At 40.3% G+C, this 16782-nt stretch overlaps 1 protein-coding gene across 3 annotated transcripts in view; it reads right to left on the bottom strand.

Moving 5' to 3' along the window:
• LOC124720416 overlaps window positions 1-16782 on the bottom strand; it is a 331791-nt gene that overhangs the window by 23629 nt on the left and 291380 nt on the right. For all 3 annotated transcript variants that reach the window (XM_047245766.1, XM_047245767.1, XM_047245765.1), the window contains one exon: window positions 3469-3811. In XM_047245766.1, the coding sequence (XP_047101722.1) occupies window positions 3469-3811 (343 nt within the window). The remainder of the gene's footprint in view (window positions 1-3468; window positions 3812-16782) is intronic.

The following is a 16782-nucleotide window of genomic DNA, read 5'->3' on the forward strand; positions in this document are numbered from 1 at the left end:
CAAATGGGAGTAAAGCAGCCTTCCCATTCTGCTGCTAATGTGTGGTAGTTTGCCTGCATGAATAACAGGCTAACACAGGCAAAATATAAAAAAATGTATATACCTATGGCTCCAGCCACTTTCACTTACTGCTGCTTTGGGATGTCAAGTTTTGCCCGATCCCTCATTTTTGGAAGAAAGCATGGGCAACACCTGCCTACAAAAAGGAAAGTAGAAGTGATCCACAAAACTACTGTCCAATATCCTTGACACTGATTTGTTGCAGAATCTTAGAAAATATTCTGAGCTCAACCATAATGAGATATCTCTAACAGAATACCTTCTCCATGCCAAACAACAGCACACATTCCGAAAACATCGATCAAGTGAAACTGAACTCACATGATATACAAAAAGCTGAGTACCAAGACAGTTGGGCAAATGCAGTATTTCTTGATTTCCCAAAACCATTTGACTCAGTACCAAACCTACATTTATTGTAAAAAGTATGATGATGTAGTTGTATCAAGCGAATTTGTGACTCGATTGAGAACTTTTTGATAGGTAGGACACATTATGTTAATTGGATGGATAGAGATCATTAGATGCAGGAGTAACTTCCGGAGTACTCCAGAGAAGTGTGTTGGGCCTCCTGCTGTTCATATTCTAAATTAATGACCTTGCAGACAATAATAGTAATCTCAGACTTTTTGCAGATGATGCAGTTATCTATAATTAAGTAATGTGTTGAAAGCAGCTGCATTAATATTCAGTCAGGTCTTCATAAGATTACAAAGTGGTTCAAAGAGTCACAACTTGCTTTAAATTTTCAAAAATGTAAAACTGTGCACTTCACAAAGTGGAAAAATTTAGTATTCTACGGCTGTAATATCAACGAGTCACCACTGGAATCTGCCAACTCATAGAAATACCTTTGTGTAATACGTTTTAGGGGTATAAACAGAATGATTGAACACACTCAGTTGTGGGTAAACCAGATGGTAGACTTTAGTTTACTGATAGGGTACTGGGAAGTGCAATCAGGCTACAAATCACTCGTCCACCCAATTCTAGAGTACTGCTCAAGTGTGTGGGACCCATACCAAATAGGACTAACACAGGATGTCGGAACATATACAGAGAAGGCCAGCACGATTAGTCACAGGTATGTTTGATCTTTGGGAGTCACAGAGATACTGAGAAAACCAAACTGCCAGTCTCTAAGATAGACGTAAACTATACTCAGAAGGTCTACTAACAAAGTTTCAAGAACCGGTCTTAAATGATGCTTCTAAGAATACACAACAACCTCCTATGTATCACTCGCACATGGATTATGATAAGGTTATTCTAATCACAGCACACAAACACACACGTATTTAAACAATCATTCTTCCTGTACTCCATCTGTGAATGAAACGGGAAGAAACCCTAATAACTGGTTCAATGGGATGTATCTTCTGCCACGCACTTCGCAGTGGTTTACAGAATATGGATGTTTACATAGAGTGTCCTGTCGTGGCACCTGGTGACTCCCTTCTCTTTCCTCGGGTGAAGAGAACATTGCGTGACTGGTATTTCCAGCATGACACAGAGTGGAACATTTTGCTAACAGCCAAAATGCAGACTCATACAATTGAGGTACTTCCGTATCGTTCTTTGTCAGGAAAGATGTGTCGCACGGACAGCCTAGTGTGTACTGAAGGACTGATACTAGTGCCAAGTTTGATCATCACAGGCTCATTCTTTATGTATAATTGGAGCTTTATCACTAACCCTAGCAAATATGTTGCAACTGAATCACCTAGAGGAGTGCCAGAGATCAATACCAGCACCTGCAGAAAATAGTGACATAGGTCTTTACCGAATCTGGCCAAGTACAAGGGGAGTCCCCCATTTTTCCAAATTTATTAACATATTCTGACTAATTAAAATTATAAACCATTTTGTACTGACAAAATACGTGCCTCAAATTAACATTGTACCTATTCCAAATTTGTACCATGTATTGATTGTCTACATTTTGATAATACAAGGATAAATAAAATACACAGAAATGGTTTACATTAATTTGCAGACCGTTTTCTTTCCTAGGCTTTTTGCTTACCAACTCTGTCATCTGTGGTATCACTGTTTTTAATCACCATCATCCTCTTAGCACAGCTGCGAAATTATATCTCTCGTTTCTGAGGTTGTGGTTACCTTGGGATCTGAGAATTTCGCTTCTATACTGATGTGAGAATGTTACAATGTCTCTTGCTTGCAAACATATTGTCTGCCTGCTGCGCTCTTGTTGGCTGTGTCGAACCCGCAGCAGACATCTCCTTTCATTCCCATCATACTTTGCCACAATCGTCGACAACATTACAGCACAAAACATGTAAGTATGCTACTGGCCCCTATCTAGACTTTTACTGCCTCCTGCACAAATGTTAGTATCACTCACCCCCTCCAATCCTGTAGTGCAGTGCTTGAGCAACTCTGACAAACAGACTGCAGTATCTTCTAGGGTGCAAGTGATATGTAACAACAGCAACTAACACACACACACACACACACACACACACACACACACACACACACACACACACGCGCGCGCGCGCACGCGCGCGCGCGCGCACGCGCGAGAAAGATCACAATCACAATTCAGTCCAATTCTCCAACTTGCTGACATCTGTTCAAACTACCTCCATGACAGGTCTTCCTGCTGTAACTCTTTCTCACAACAACAATTACAGTAAGTTTAATTTATCAGACATTTCATTCTCGATAAGTTTTCCTTCTGGTTTCACGTTAATGTCACCGGGTTCTAAAGCTGATTAAAAGCTGGCAACATTTTTACACAGTATTCTAATACACGAACACCACTTAGTAAATCATTACAGTCTCTCAATCAAAATATTGATCTGGGTTCAGAATTAAGTAATGTTATTTGAAAAACAACATTTCCGTTTCTGAATTTTACCTTTGCGTCGAATGTAGCATTAATATTTTTATAGAGCATTCGTACATGTATGAGAACGTTTATTACAAGCCAGTTTAAATACATCAAAAGTCTGTAAAATAATGGAGTTTAATGCTATTTCCTTCTGTGTTTCACAAAACTGTCAAATTTCAATCACAACAACAGACTGTTGTAGTGGCTATCCCATAGTTTCTCACATATCTCTGATTGGACGACACTAGTCAATGCCAAGGGACTGTTCAAGCAATGCCTGTACTGTCTCAAGTGCTCTCACGCCTTTCAGAATACAAGTATCATCTGCTGACTCCTGCTCTTCTGAAGTCTTAAAATCTGCAAGTGAGCTCAACAGCCAAAGATTTATATCTAAATATAAGACAACCACTATATCTTCTATTAAACAACTTAAATTTGTTAACCTCAGCAACAATAGTTTAATCTGCGATTACAAGAGAACCTTGTAGTTTTCCAATGATGAATTGGGAAAAAACCACCTCTCATAATAGGGTAAATCAGGTAGTACTCACCCGCGTCCACTTCCACCGTCACCTATCGTCGACCTATTTCCGTTCGTCGCACCTCCTCCACTGCGTCCAGTGTCAGGAGGACAGCTCTGCGACAGCCCCTGTAGCAGGCTCGGGACTTCGTCAGTATCCGAGCCGGACTCAGAGGCCGTGTCCGTGAGCTGGCTGTCGGGTGAGCTGACGGGACGGAAGCACTGCCCGGTGCTGTCGGTCTCGTCCAGATGCGATTCCAACCGCTTGGGGTAAAGTCCGTGATCGTGCTCCCAGATGTTACGGTACGCAGCATCGAGATCGTCACCTGGTGGCTTGCAGGTGTCTCTTTCCAACAAATCCTTGTATCGCATATCTGCAAAAATCACAAACTTCGTTTACATGCTGTCACCTGTGCCCATGAGAACAACACGAAAGAGCTCTAACAGTCCACGGGTATACTGCCGGTTCATAGTGTCCAACGGGCACAATATTTCAGCGGTCAGACATGTCGCCATCGTCAGGTGCGCTGACGAACTGAGTTCCCGAGGGCGGGCGGCCGATTTAAGTCCCTCCCCCCGCGGGCCGCTCTCTCCGCCGTCGACGCTTGCGCACCAGCAGTCGCTAAGACGTGGGTGTCGGAAACTGTCGTAGTGTCGATGTGCTCGCTATGTCTGCCCTGGTCACCAGTTCGTACTCCTTGCTGAGAGTCTTCGTAATTACATTCAATGCCGGGCCCCAAGCCTTGCCGAGATTGTAGGCGCAATCTCGGTTGATAAGATCTTCCCTGGTGCGAATTTCAATAGCTTCCCTTATAACGCTGTCCCAATATTTAGAGGTCTGATGCAGGATCTTGGTACGCCTATAACCCATATTGTGTTCCACAGACAAACAGTGCTCTCCTACCGCCGACTTATTTGGATATTTCAGTCGAGTGTGCCTTTGATGTTCTTGGCAACGATCTTTGACGGTGCGTACTGTCTGTCCAATAGAAGTCTTCCCACAGTCACAGGGTGTTTGGCATATGCCGACCTTCCCCAAACCGAGGTTATCTTTCACACTTCCCAGTAATGCCAGTCAGTGTTGCCGAGAACAAAGGCACACTCTACTGAAATATCCAAATAAGTCGGCGGTAGTAGAGCACTGTCTGTCTGAGGAACACGAGATAGATTATGAGAGTACCAAGATCCTGGGACAGCATTATAAGGGAGGTTATCAAAATTCGCACCAGGGAAGATCTTATCAACCGAGATTGCGACTACAATCTCAGCAAGGCTTGGGACCCGGCACTGAATGTAATTAAGAAGACTCTCAGCAATAAGTATGAACTGGCGACCAGGGCAGACGTAGCAAGTACATCGACGCTACGACAGATTCCGACGCCCACGTCTTCGCGACCGCTGGCGCACGGGCGTGGACGGCGGAGGGAGCGGCCCGCGGTGGGAGGGGATTTAAATCGGCCGCCCCCCTCAGGAGCTCAGTTCTTCAGCGCACCTGACGATGGCGACATGTCTGATCGCCGAAATATTGTGCCTGTTCGACACTATGAACCGGCACTATACCCGTGGACTGTTTGCGCAACAAATACGCCAGGAGAAACTGAACAATCACAATGCGACTGAGGCTTCACATACAAGGTGACTCAGGAGGAATTTCAATTTGTGAGGTGATTCTACATGTGAAATAAACCAAAAATGTCCTACTGACACGTGTCCTATTTTCAGTCGTTACGGAAGTGGAGCAGACACCTGTGAATAATTCTGAAAAAGTGTGAATATTACTTACTGAAATACTGTGGTAGACAGATTAATGGTGGGGCAGATGACTGGTCCATCCGACAAGACGTGTTTAAGAAGTCCCGCACACTCGTCAAAGGCTGCGTCAGTGATACAAGTACCAAGTTTTTCAGCTTTATCCACTTTCATAGTGTACACAGCCCCTTTAACTGGCTCCATAAAAAGGAGTCTAACAGGTTAGGTAGGGCGATCTGGCAAGCCAATTAATGGATCTATCACAGCCAATCCACAGCTGAAGAAATGTGCTATTTAGATACTGAGATATTTGTCTTGTACAGTGAATCAGTGATCCACTGCAGATACCTCTCCGTCCTTGCTCTAACGTCACATCTTCCGAAAGAGCAGACAGGTCTTCTACCAGGAAATGTGTGTATGTATACTGTGGCTGTGGTGCAATTTGGCAGGAACGTAGGCCCTGTCACCCGGTCATCAAACATACTACACAAAACATTCACAAAGAACTTAATTTGGAATCTTGTTTCTGTTGTGTGATGGGGGTTCTCCACTGGCCATTTTGAGAACTGTGGGTGTTTGTGACAGTGCTGCAAGTAAATGTAGTATAGTCTGTAAATGAAGTGTATTGTACGAAGTCTCTGAACAGCCAACCATTCACAAAATTTCTCTCTGCTTACTGAGTCACCAGAGTGCAGATGTTGCACAGGCTGCAAACGGAATAGGTATAAGCCTTCAGAATGTAACATACGCCACACTCGCATTTGTGAATTATCGAGCTGACAGCTAATGCGAGATGCACTGGTGGTGGCACTCTGCTGTACCTTCGCAATAATGTCTTCCCTCTCCTCAAGTGACCGAACGGCCTCACATTCTCATGTCGGATGTACACTTGACAGTGTTCCAGATTCACATAATGTTTGAGAAACCCTGGGAAATAACCTGGCAGAGAGAGCTAACCTGTCAGTGAAACATCTCCAGTATTCTGTCACAGCGTCACGGGCACTGCCATTACAGTACCCACACATTAACAACGTGTCTGCATATTCTGCACGGGTGAAGGTATGCAACGTCGGCATTCACAGATACAGTGGACTTGCTGAATTAAACAACACTTAAGTACGAGAAGCACACAGCCTCACAACTACACACCGATACAACCGACGACAGCACACTGCATATACTTGCAGCTGCTGCCTCGGTGTAGTGCCACAGTGATGGTGTTGGAGAATTCTGACAACTCTTGTAGGACGGATCAGTTATCCTCTCGCATTTATTCTGTCCACCACAGCACCCACATAGCATTTTGTTAACATTCGCACTTTTCTTCATATTCATTCACGGATGTGTACAGTCTTCAATCCGTGCCACTTCCGTAACGGTCTAAAATCGGACATGTTCGTAAGACTAGTTTATTTTCACATGTCGATTCACCTCACAAATTATCTGAATCGTCTGTAGATGAAATAAAAGAAAGACTAGGTACACTGCTTTATAGGAATACATTAAAAGTCTTGTCACATTCAGTCACCAACTCTCACTTACCTGATCACAAACTGCTGCCAGAATTCAATGAAATAGTGAGTCAGTCAATTATTTTCCACTTAATGTTCATTATTGCTTATTCTTTGTGTTTCTCAACATTATACCTCTCTGGTGACAAAATCTGGTTAAGAGCAATCTTTGTCAATAGTCCTATTCCTAACAGTGTACATTTTGTGTTATTCTCTGGTTCATGTCTTTCAATTTGGGCCAATCTAAGCTCTATGTAATTAAAACTCCAATGATGCAATGCCTCTACCAGATCCAAACGGCCACATATTTTGACAGTTCGGTAAAACGAAGATATGAATAAAGCTGTCTAGATCATTCATCATATTTATTTATTATGTTGTTTTGGCTACTGTCTTTTTTGGATACAAATTATTATTTTGTAATTGCTTACAGTAAATTGTACACAGCAATAGGAACTAAGAAAACATTCCTTTGAAGTCATAAATGAAAGTTGTACATTGGGCTTCATTTTTTTTTTTTTTAATTAGCTGCTTCTTTCTGTACAATTCATTGCTGGAGCATAATAAGCGAATCAGCCCTATCAACAATCTATAATAAAAACTCCACTTTTAAAAGTAAAATATAAGGGTGTTTATGGACACAAAAGTTGTTCAACTAATTTATTTATCGACCTAATAGAAGAAAAGGAATGATAGTCCACAAAAGTTTGCGAGATGAAAAGTACTCTGATCACTGAATCCAGGCAATGTGGGTACAACAAGATTCGTGTTTTGGCAGGCCACAATTAATTTACACAGTCTGGAAGACTGCACAATGAGAAGGTAAAATGTTGATTTTTAACTCTTTCTATAAAAATCTACACATACAATTACTCAGAAAGGTGAGGCCACCTCTAATGCACCATCAGCAGCCTGTGCACGACACGTTGTAACCCGGTCTGGACATGTCTGATTCAACAGAAAGTACCGTTGACACTAAGGGGGGAGTGGTGAAGGGCAGTGTAATGGTGTGTGCGAGTGATCACTTGTAATTACTATCTTTGGCGCAGTCTCAGACTTACGTTTCCTCATTTGTTTTTACACTGTTCTGTTTAATTTTCTAGTAAAGAAATTGTATGAGATACGGTGTGTTTTGACGTTGCAATTAAGTAAATACAACTAGTCCTGCAACAAAGGGCAATACACACAAATGTTAACACTCTATAAAAATATCTGTAAGAAAATATTTTCAGTTCAGTTTCTGTAAGGCATGGCTAAAACACTAAACTGAATGGTAAATAGTGGAAATATAACACTATATATTGAACTTCATTTAATGAGACCTAATTTTCGATCTGATGACGACAGCACCGAAATATTATAAATAAGGACATAGTGTACATTAAACTTTCTAGACAGCTTTATTCACAATAAATGTACAATGATTGCAGACCATTTCAGAATATTTCCTTTGTTAGCAACACAAAGAAGCAGCTATTTTTTTACTCAAACCCACGAGAGCCAATAATAATCTTCCTTAGGCCAGCCGGTAATGACTGCCTTATGTGTGCCTTACTTAATAACTGCCAAATGCTTAAAGAAATTCTCTCTTACAACAACAAATGGTGGATAAAGACTTCCAACAGAAAGGCCTCAAACCACTGCTGAAATGTGTTTAGTTCATATCCTCTTGGTAATAAACTATTTTTGCCATTTCAAGCCACAAATAGATTTGTACTAAACATATGGACACACCCACATCCTATACCTGTTTGCGAGCTACGAAATACCATTTGAACAAGGTGGGAAGAGTACAGCATGTAATCTGTGATGGACATTTATTGAGCGATGTAGAAATAACTTAGGCTTGACTCAGGGAAGTGTGTTGGGACCCCTGCTCACATTGTATATTAACAACATTTTAACAATGTCACAAAGAGCCAACATCCATTTCTTCACACATCCAATCCTACACATTCCTTAATCAATATATTATGAAATGAACTATAAACGATCTAATTCACAACAGAATGTATTAAAAAAAAAAAAGGCTGAGCATATTCTCAAAATGAATGTAATTTTACACAGGCAAAGATTAATTTTTACTGCTGAACAGAGCAAAATAATCTGTTGCTGCATGATTATCAATACTCAGTATGCAGTGAAACTAAAACTGAGTAAATGTTAAAATATCAAATAATGTGACTTGTAAAAGTATATGAGTCTCACACATCCCTGGACTCGACAAAATTATGTACACCAGGCAAAAGTTTTACATAAGAACACAGCTTCGAAAAAGAAAAACATAAACAATACCTGACAAATTAACATCTCAAATCAGTAAGCTGTATTGCTCTTAAATATAAATGTAGGTTTCTGTGGCCATTGCCACTTTCAATAAAATTTTTCTGAGTCTGTGACCACATTATATATATATAAAGAACTACCAATGTTTCGGTATATATACAGGGTGTTACAAAAAGGTATGGCCAAACTTTCAGGAAACATTCCTCACACACAAAGAAAGAAAATATGTTCGAATCACATCCATCATGGAATGGAAACACACAGCAACAGAACATATCAGCATGACTTCAAACACTTCGTTACAGGAAATGTTCAAAATGTCCTCCGTTAGCGAGGATACATGCATCCACCCTCCGTCGCATGGAATCCCTGATGCGCTGATGCAGCCCTGGAGAATGGCGTATTGTATCACAGCCGTCCAGAATACGGGAATGAAGAGTCTTTACATTTGGTACCGGGGTTGCGTAGACAAGAGCTTTCAAATGCCCCCATAAATGAAAGTCTAGAGGGTTGAGGTCAGGAGAGCGTGGAGGCCACGGAATTTGTCAGCCTCTACCAATCCATCTGTCACCGAATCTGTTGTTGAGAAGCGTACGAACACTTCGACTGAAATGTGCAGGAGCTCCATTGTGCATGAACCACATGTGTCGTACATGTAAAGGCCCATGTTCTAGCAGCACAGGTAGAGTATCCCGTATGAAATCATGGCGGTGAATCGAAGTACAGTACATACTGACGAAACTAAAATGAGGTCTAACATGGAAATTAAGCGTTTCCGAGCACATGTCCACATAACATCTTTTCTTTATTTGTGTGTGAGGTGTGAGGAATGTTTCCTGAAAGTTTGGCCGTAGTATACAGGGAAACATTCCATATAAACATTCCACGTGGGAAAAATATATCTAAAAACAAAGATGATGAGACTTACCAAACAAAAGTGCTGGCAGGTCGAACACACACACACACACACACACACACACACACACACACACACACACACACACACGCGCGCGCATATACAGAAAAGCAGACATATGTAAAGGCAAAGAGTTTGGGCAGAGATGTCAGTCGAGGCGGAAGCACAGAGGCAAAGATGTTGTCGAATGACAGGTGAAGTATGAGCAGTGGCAACTTGAAATTATTGCTTGTTACATGTGATCTTTAAGCATCTGCTTACATAATTACGAAACACAGTAAAACAAAGACTAGTAAGATCATAAACGAAGCAAGAATATGGAAGGAGGCAAAGGAGTTTGTGGCACACAGCTGACTTTTTCACACATTAAGAAATATGCTTATACACAAATACTTTCGAATCCACGTGTGAACACACATGATCTTGAAATAATGCAAGATTCACCTCACTCACATAAGATATACTTTATTAAGATCCTAACCAACACTTAGCTCATCATACGCAACTGAGATCTAGTCGTGGAACGTACTCCATATGAAAGTGTTTCCACACACAGAGACAAAGGGCAGCACATAATGGTACTCCCTATACCACACTGCCAACACCATGATGGGAGAAGGAGAGTGCAAAACATTCCACCACGTGTCATAGTCAAAACTGAGGGATGTGCTGCATAATAGTGAATAAGGAAATTATGAAGTAACTTCCAATGTTAAGGTTTCACAAAAAACAAACAGAAAAATATTTACTTAGAAGAAACAGTTGACTTATTCGAAGTATTGACACTGGCACAGGTTATCTGTGAACACTTTTCATTAAACATACTTTGTATACATGGCTGTTTCTGCTAATTGTTTTACAGATCACTTGTAAAATCAGAAATACTAGGCGCAGCACTATTATGCAGCTGCCTTTGGTTATTCGCTTTATACAAAAATTTGGTTTCAAAATGTGAAGAACAACGGTAAGTGTGTGTTTTCTGAGACCGATTTTCTCTTATCACAACAATCCATTTCCCTGATGTTGTTGTTGTTGTTGTTGTTTTTTTCAGTCCTGAGACTGGTTTGATGCAGCTCTCCATGCTACTCTGTCCTGTGCAAGCTTCTTCATCTCCCAGTACCTACTGCAACCTACATACTTCTGAATCTGCTTAGTGTATTCATCTCTTGGTCTCCCCCTACGATTTTTACCCTCCTCGCTGCCCTCCAATACTAAATTGGTGATTCCTTGATGCCTCAGAACATGTCCTACCAACCGATCCCTTCTTCTAGTCAAGTTGTGCCACAAACTCCTCTTATCCCCAATCCTATTCAGTACCTCCTCATTAGTTATGTGATCTACCCATCTAATCTTCAGCATTCTTCTGTAGCACCACATTTCGAAAGCTTCTATTCTCTTCTTGTCCAAAGTATTTACTGTCCATGTTTCACTTCAATACATAGCTACACTCCATACAAATACTTTCAGAAATGACTTCCTGACACTTAAATCTATACTCGATGTTAACAAAGTTCTCTTCTTCAGAAACGCTTTCCTTGCCATTGCCATTGCCAGCCTACATTTTATATCCTCTCTACTTCGACCATCATCAGTTATTTTGCTCCCCAAATACCAAAACTCCTTTACTACTTTAAGTGTCTCGTTTCCTAGTCTAATTCCCTCAGCATCACCCGACTTAAGTCGACAACATTCCATTATCCTCGATTTGCTTTTGTTGATGTTCATCTTATATCCTCCCTTCAAGACACCATCCATTCCGTTCAACTGCTCTTCCAAGTCCTTTGCTGTCTCTGACAGAATTACAATGTCATCGGCGAACCTCAAAGTTTTTACTTCTTCTCCATGAATTTTAATACCTACTCCGAATTTTTCTTTTGTTTCCTTTACTGCTTGCTCAATATACAGATTAAATAACATCGGGGAGAGGCTACAACCCTGTCTTACTCCCTTCCCAACCACTGCTTCCCTTTCATGTCCCTCGACTCTTATAACTGTCATCTGGTTGCTGTACAAATTGCAAATAGCCTTTCGCTCCCTGTATTTTACCCCAGCCACCTTTAGAATTTGAAAGAGAGTATTCCAGTCAACATTGTCAAAAGCTTTCTCTCAGTCTACAAATGCTAGAAACGTAGGTTTGCCTTTCCTTAATCTTTCTTCTAAGATAAGTTGTAAGGTCAGTATTGCCTCACGTGTTCCAACATTTCTACGGAATCCAAACTGATCTTCCCCGAGGTCAGCTTCTACTAGTTTTTCCATTCGTCTGTAAAGAATTCGTGTTAGTATTTTGCAGCTGTGGCTTATTAAACTGATTGTTCGGTAATTCTCACATCTGTCAACACCTGCTTTCTTTGGGATTGGAATTATTATATTCTTCTTGAAGTCTGAGGGTATTTCGCCTGTTTCATACATCTTGCTCACCAGATGGTAGAGTTTTGTCAGGACTGGCTCTCCCAAGGCCATCAGTAGTTCCAATGGAATGTTGTCTACTCCGGGGGCCTTGTTTCGACTCAGGTCTTTCAGTGCTCTGTCAAACTCTTCGCGCAGTATCGTATCTCCCATTTCATCTTCATCTACATCCTCTTCCATTTCCATAATATTGTCCTCAAGTACATCGCCCTTGTATAGACCCTCTATATACTCCTTCCACCTTTCTTCTGCCTTCCCTTCTTTGCTTAGAACTGGGTTGCCATCTGAGCTCTTGATATTCATGCAAGTGGTTCTCTTCTCTCCAAAGGTCTCTAATTTTCCTGTAGGCAGTATCTATCTTACCCCCAGTGAGATAAGCCTCTACATCCTTATATTTGTCCTCTATCCATCCCTGCTTAGCCATTTTGCACTTCCTGTGGATCTCATTTTTGAGACGTTTGTATTCCTTTTTACCTGCTTCATTTACTGCATTTTTATATTTTCTCCTTTCATCAATTAAATTCAATATTTCTTCTGTTACCCAAGGATTTCTACTAGCCCTCGTGTTTTTACCTACTTGATCCTCTGCTGCCTTCACTACTTCATCCCTCAAAGCTACCCATTCTTCTTCTACTGTATTTCTTTCCCCCATTCCTGTCAATTGTTCCCTTATTCTCGCCCTGGAACTCTGAACAACCTCTGGTTCTTTCAGTTTATCCATGTCCCATCTCCTTAAATTCCCACCTTTTTGCAGTTTCTTCAGTTTTAATCCACAGGTCATAACCAATAGATTGTGGTCAGAGTCCACATCTGCCCCTGGAAATGTCTTACAATTTCCCTGATAGCAGCTTAAATTTGAATAGAACCCTAGGGTAAAAGAATGAATTTATATATTTATGTAAAATTAAACATGCAAACATTCTTTCTGTGCTGCTCTATAACAAAAATTATGCATGTCAAGGTAAGTGCAAACATATATAGCATATATCCGCAGAAGAACAGAAATTCAAGTGGTAAAAAACCTATGTAAACTGTAACGTATCCTAGTTAAATGAATGTGTCTTGTTTATAATCTGTTCTCTAAAATTGGAACTTCAATATGGAAAACGTGGGACACTGATGACGAAAGAACACACAGCCTCCTCACAGAAGTGAGAAATAGTGACAAAACTTGTTGAAACTAGGAGACACACGAAAAATACTCTGCCAGAAAATGTGATTAACATTCCGAAAATAAGTGCACACATTGGTAATGCCACAGATATAGGGTGAACTGCATTAAAAAAAATAAATAAAAAAATTTCAGTGAAGAGTTTGGAAGGTAGGAGACGAGATACTGGCAGAAGTGAAGCTGTGAGGACCGGGCGTAAGTCATGCTTCGGTAGCTCAGATGGTAGAGCACTTGCCCGGGAAAGGCAAAGGTCCTGAGTTCGAGTCTCGGTCGGGCACACAGTTTTTATCTGCCAGGAAGCTTCATTTTAATTTCAGTGAACTTTAAAACTAAAGAAATTTACAACAGACGCAATTCATAAACAACTATAATCAGAAGAGAGCAACAACTTTAAATCCTCTGAGAGCAAAAAATGTGAAATATGGAAGACTGTGCACTAGGTGACAGTCACAGCCGTGATATTCCTGTAGTGTTGAGGACAAAATATAATTTCAAGTCATTGGATTTTGTAAAGCAAGGGGCTCTATTATGCAAAATAATGTACCTAACAAAATTAACTTGTGTACCTAGTTTGAAAAAGGACGATTTTGTTGTGTTGCTATGGCATCTATAGAAATTAGGATGTACAAGACTAGGGATTACAGAAGTGTCCGATTCCACCCGTCTGCTTTGACTCGTGACATCAATATGGTGGAAATGGCTATTCTAAGTGTCTCCAGTATGGTGCCTATTACATCACTATATAACGCAGCAACAAACACGAAAATACATATAAACATATATATAAATAAATAAATTCACTACACAAACAAAATCTGGAGGAATCCGATACTTCCCTTGACCTATGTAGGTCAACCACAGGTGATGATACCAAAACACCTACAACTACGAAAAAGGGAATCTCATTTCCTGTAACCTATATAGGTCAACCTCAACTTGTGATACCAAAAAGACATCAACTACGAAAAATTAACCCACAACCTCAAAAATTGACAAATCCAACATCCCTACGTAAATTAAAACACTTTCAATACACCATAAACACACAAAACATCACAACTCGAGAAGAACAGACAAAAAAATTATTTACCACCAACAAATTTCGGCACTGCAAACTAGGTCGGCCAGCCCAACTCCCACCACCACCCCATACAAATTAAAAGTCTTACCACACTACAAAAAACAAACCAATAACACCTAACAAAAACTCTAAACTCTTAAACAAAAAAATTTATGACTCATTGGAAAATTCCAAAGCTTATGTTTGGAATTACAAACACTGTCAACGACTTCACACATCCAACACCAAGGCTCAAATGAATCCAACAACACATTATACTCAGCATGCCCCCCCCCCCCCCCCACACACACACACACACACACACACACACACACACACACACACACAGAGGGCACCATAAAACACAACAAGACGACAGCTAAAAACACAACAAGACGACAGCTAAAAACACAACAAGACGACAGCTAAAAACACAACAAGACGACAGCTAAAAACACAACAAGACGACAGCTAAAAACACAACCAACTGAAACACTGTGCCGTAATGATGTTACATACCACAACATCCTTACATCATGGGTCAAAGCAGACATGTCGAATCAGATGCTTCCATTGACCCAAATCGTGTAATTAGTGTTGCAAGCAAGGATATCAATGAAGTATGTCACTTCAAAAATGGCAATATTGCAGACTTAAGCAGCCTGGAGTGAATTTTCCATACAGACAACGGGTTTCATTTAAATTCGTGAGTACAGGATTTACATGATAAAATACTTGTTCATACTTCAAGGGACAGTTTGGAAATTACGGTAAGTGGCATACGCAAATTACGAATTGTTTTAGGCGAGTTACAAACAATCAAGTCACCAGTCAGCTGCAAATTTCCAAGTAGTTTCAACACTATAGGACAGAGTTAAATGACAAATAACTTTTAAACGCTCCCGAAGTTACGTCAAATGCTGATAGCTACACATAACAAAGACAAATTTTTTTTTTATACCAATGGCTGTATTAGAAATGCGGTTAAGTAAAGAACTAGCAATCATTTCAACTGAACTCTCAAAAACACAGATTTTGTTGTATTACATCATAATTTACACTCACTCACTTCTGAATAAAATTACCATGTTGAGACCACCACTCCAATATCAACTAAATGCAGAAATAATTTGCATTACTGAAAATTGGCTATGAAATGGTGAAGGAAAATTTACCTCTATTGCAGGACAGATTAGCAAGTCATTTTAGCAGTGTGTTCTTTAAACATGGTGGTACAGCCAGTGTTGAAATTTAGGTGTTACTTTTTAACTTTTTTCTGAGAATTTAAAACATGTGAATACAACTTTTGTAAAGATAAAATATTAAACTCCCACTGTATACATCTAGATAAAGTTCAGTCTACTCTCACACTAAGTAGACAGTTTTAGATTGCTTGAACCGTACCAAAAGTTCTATTGTAACACGTCTCCAAATCTGTGGTTCTGAACTTTTCATCGGAGGTACCAGTATGGAGTACTGGTGTGTGCTGTCACAAATCTAAGCATTGGTATACAGTTATCTTTGTTAAAGAGGAGATCAATTCCTGCAATGTTAATGTGAAAAATTCGTGTGAAATCTTATGGGACTTAACTGCTAAGGTCATCAGTCCCTAAGCTTATACACTACTTTAACCTAAATTATCCTAAGGACAAACACACACCCATGCCCGAGGGAGGACTAACCTCCGCCAGGACCAGCCACACAGTCCACGACTGCAGCGCCTTAGACCGCTCAGCTAATCCCGCGCGGCTGCAATGTTAATAAACACTATACTGACAAAATATTCCCAAATTTCTCACTTTGTAATTACTGAATTGCCAGAACTTGATAATTATCAACATACACAATATCCAATACCAAATGGAAACCTACCAGTCTCTGTGAGGAACTGACCATTCTACTGAACAAGATCAGTGCACTTTGTGGTAATTTCAACATTGATTTTACAAAACAGCAGTGCTAGAAATGCTGTAATAAATATGACCACTACATTCAATATTATCTTCCTCAATATACAGGTTCAACAAAATTTACATATTTCATCACTAACCAAATATTCATCTCTCACTCAAGTACAATTTCAGGCCAAGTACTGAGCATTGTTACAGTGATTTTTAGGCACAGCTACTATGTACCGAAATGCCAACAAGTAGTACCTGAAAAAACTTTCTCCAAACGTAACATTGCAACTTTTAATTTATTGCTGGGTACAGAAAATTGGGAAAGCATTTCCATTAAAAACAATG

The sequence above is a fragment of the Schistocerca piceifrons genome, chromosome 11 (assembly GCF_021461385.2).
Source record: "Schistocerca piceifrons isolate TAMUIC-IGC-003096 chromosome 11, iqSchPice1.1, whole genome shotgun sequence".
Classification (NCBI taxonomy): domain Eukaryota; kingdom Metazoa; phylum Arthropoda; class Insecta; order Orthoptera; family Acrididae; genus Schistocerca; species Schistocerca piceifrons.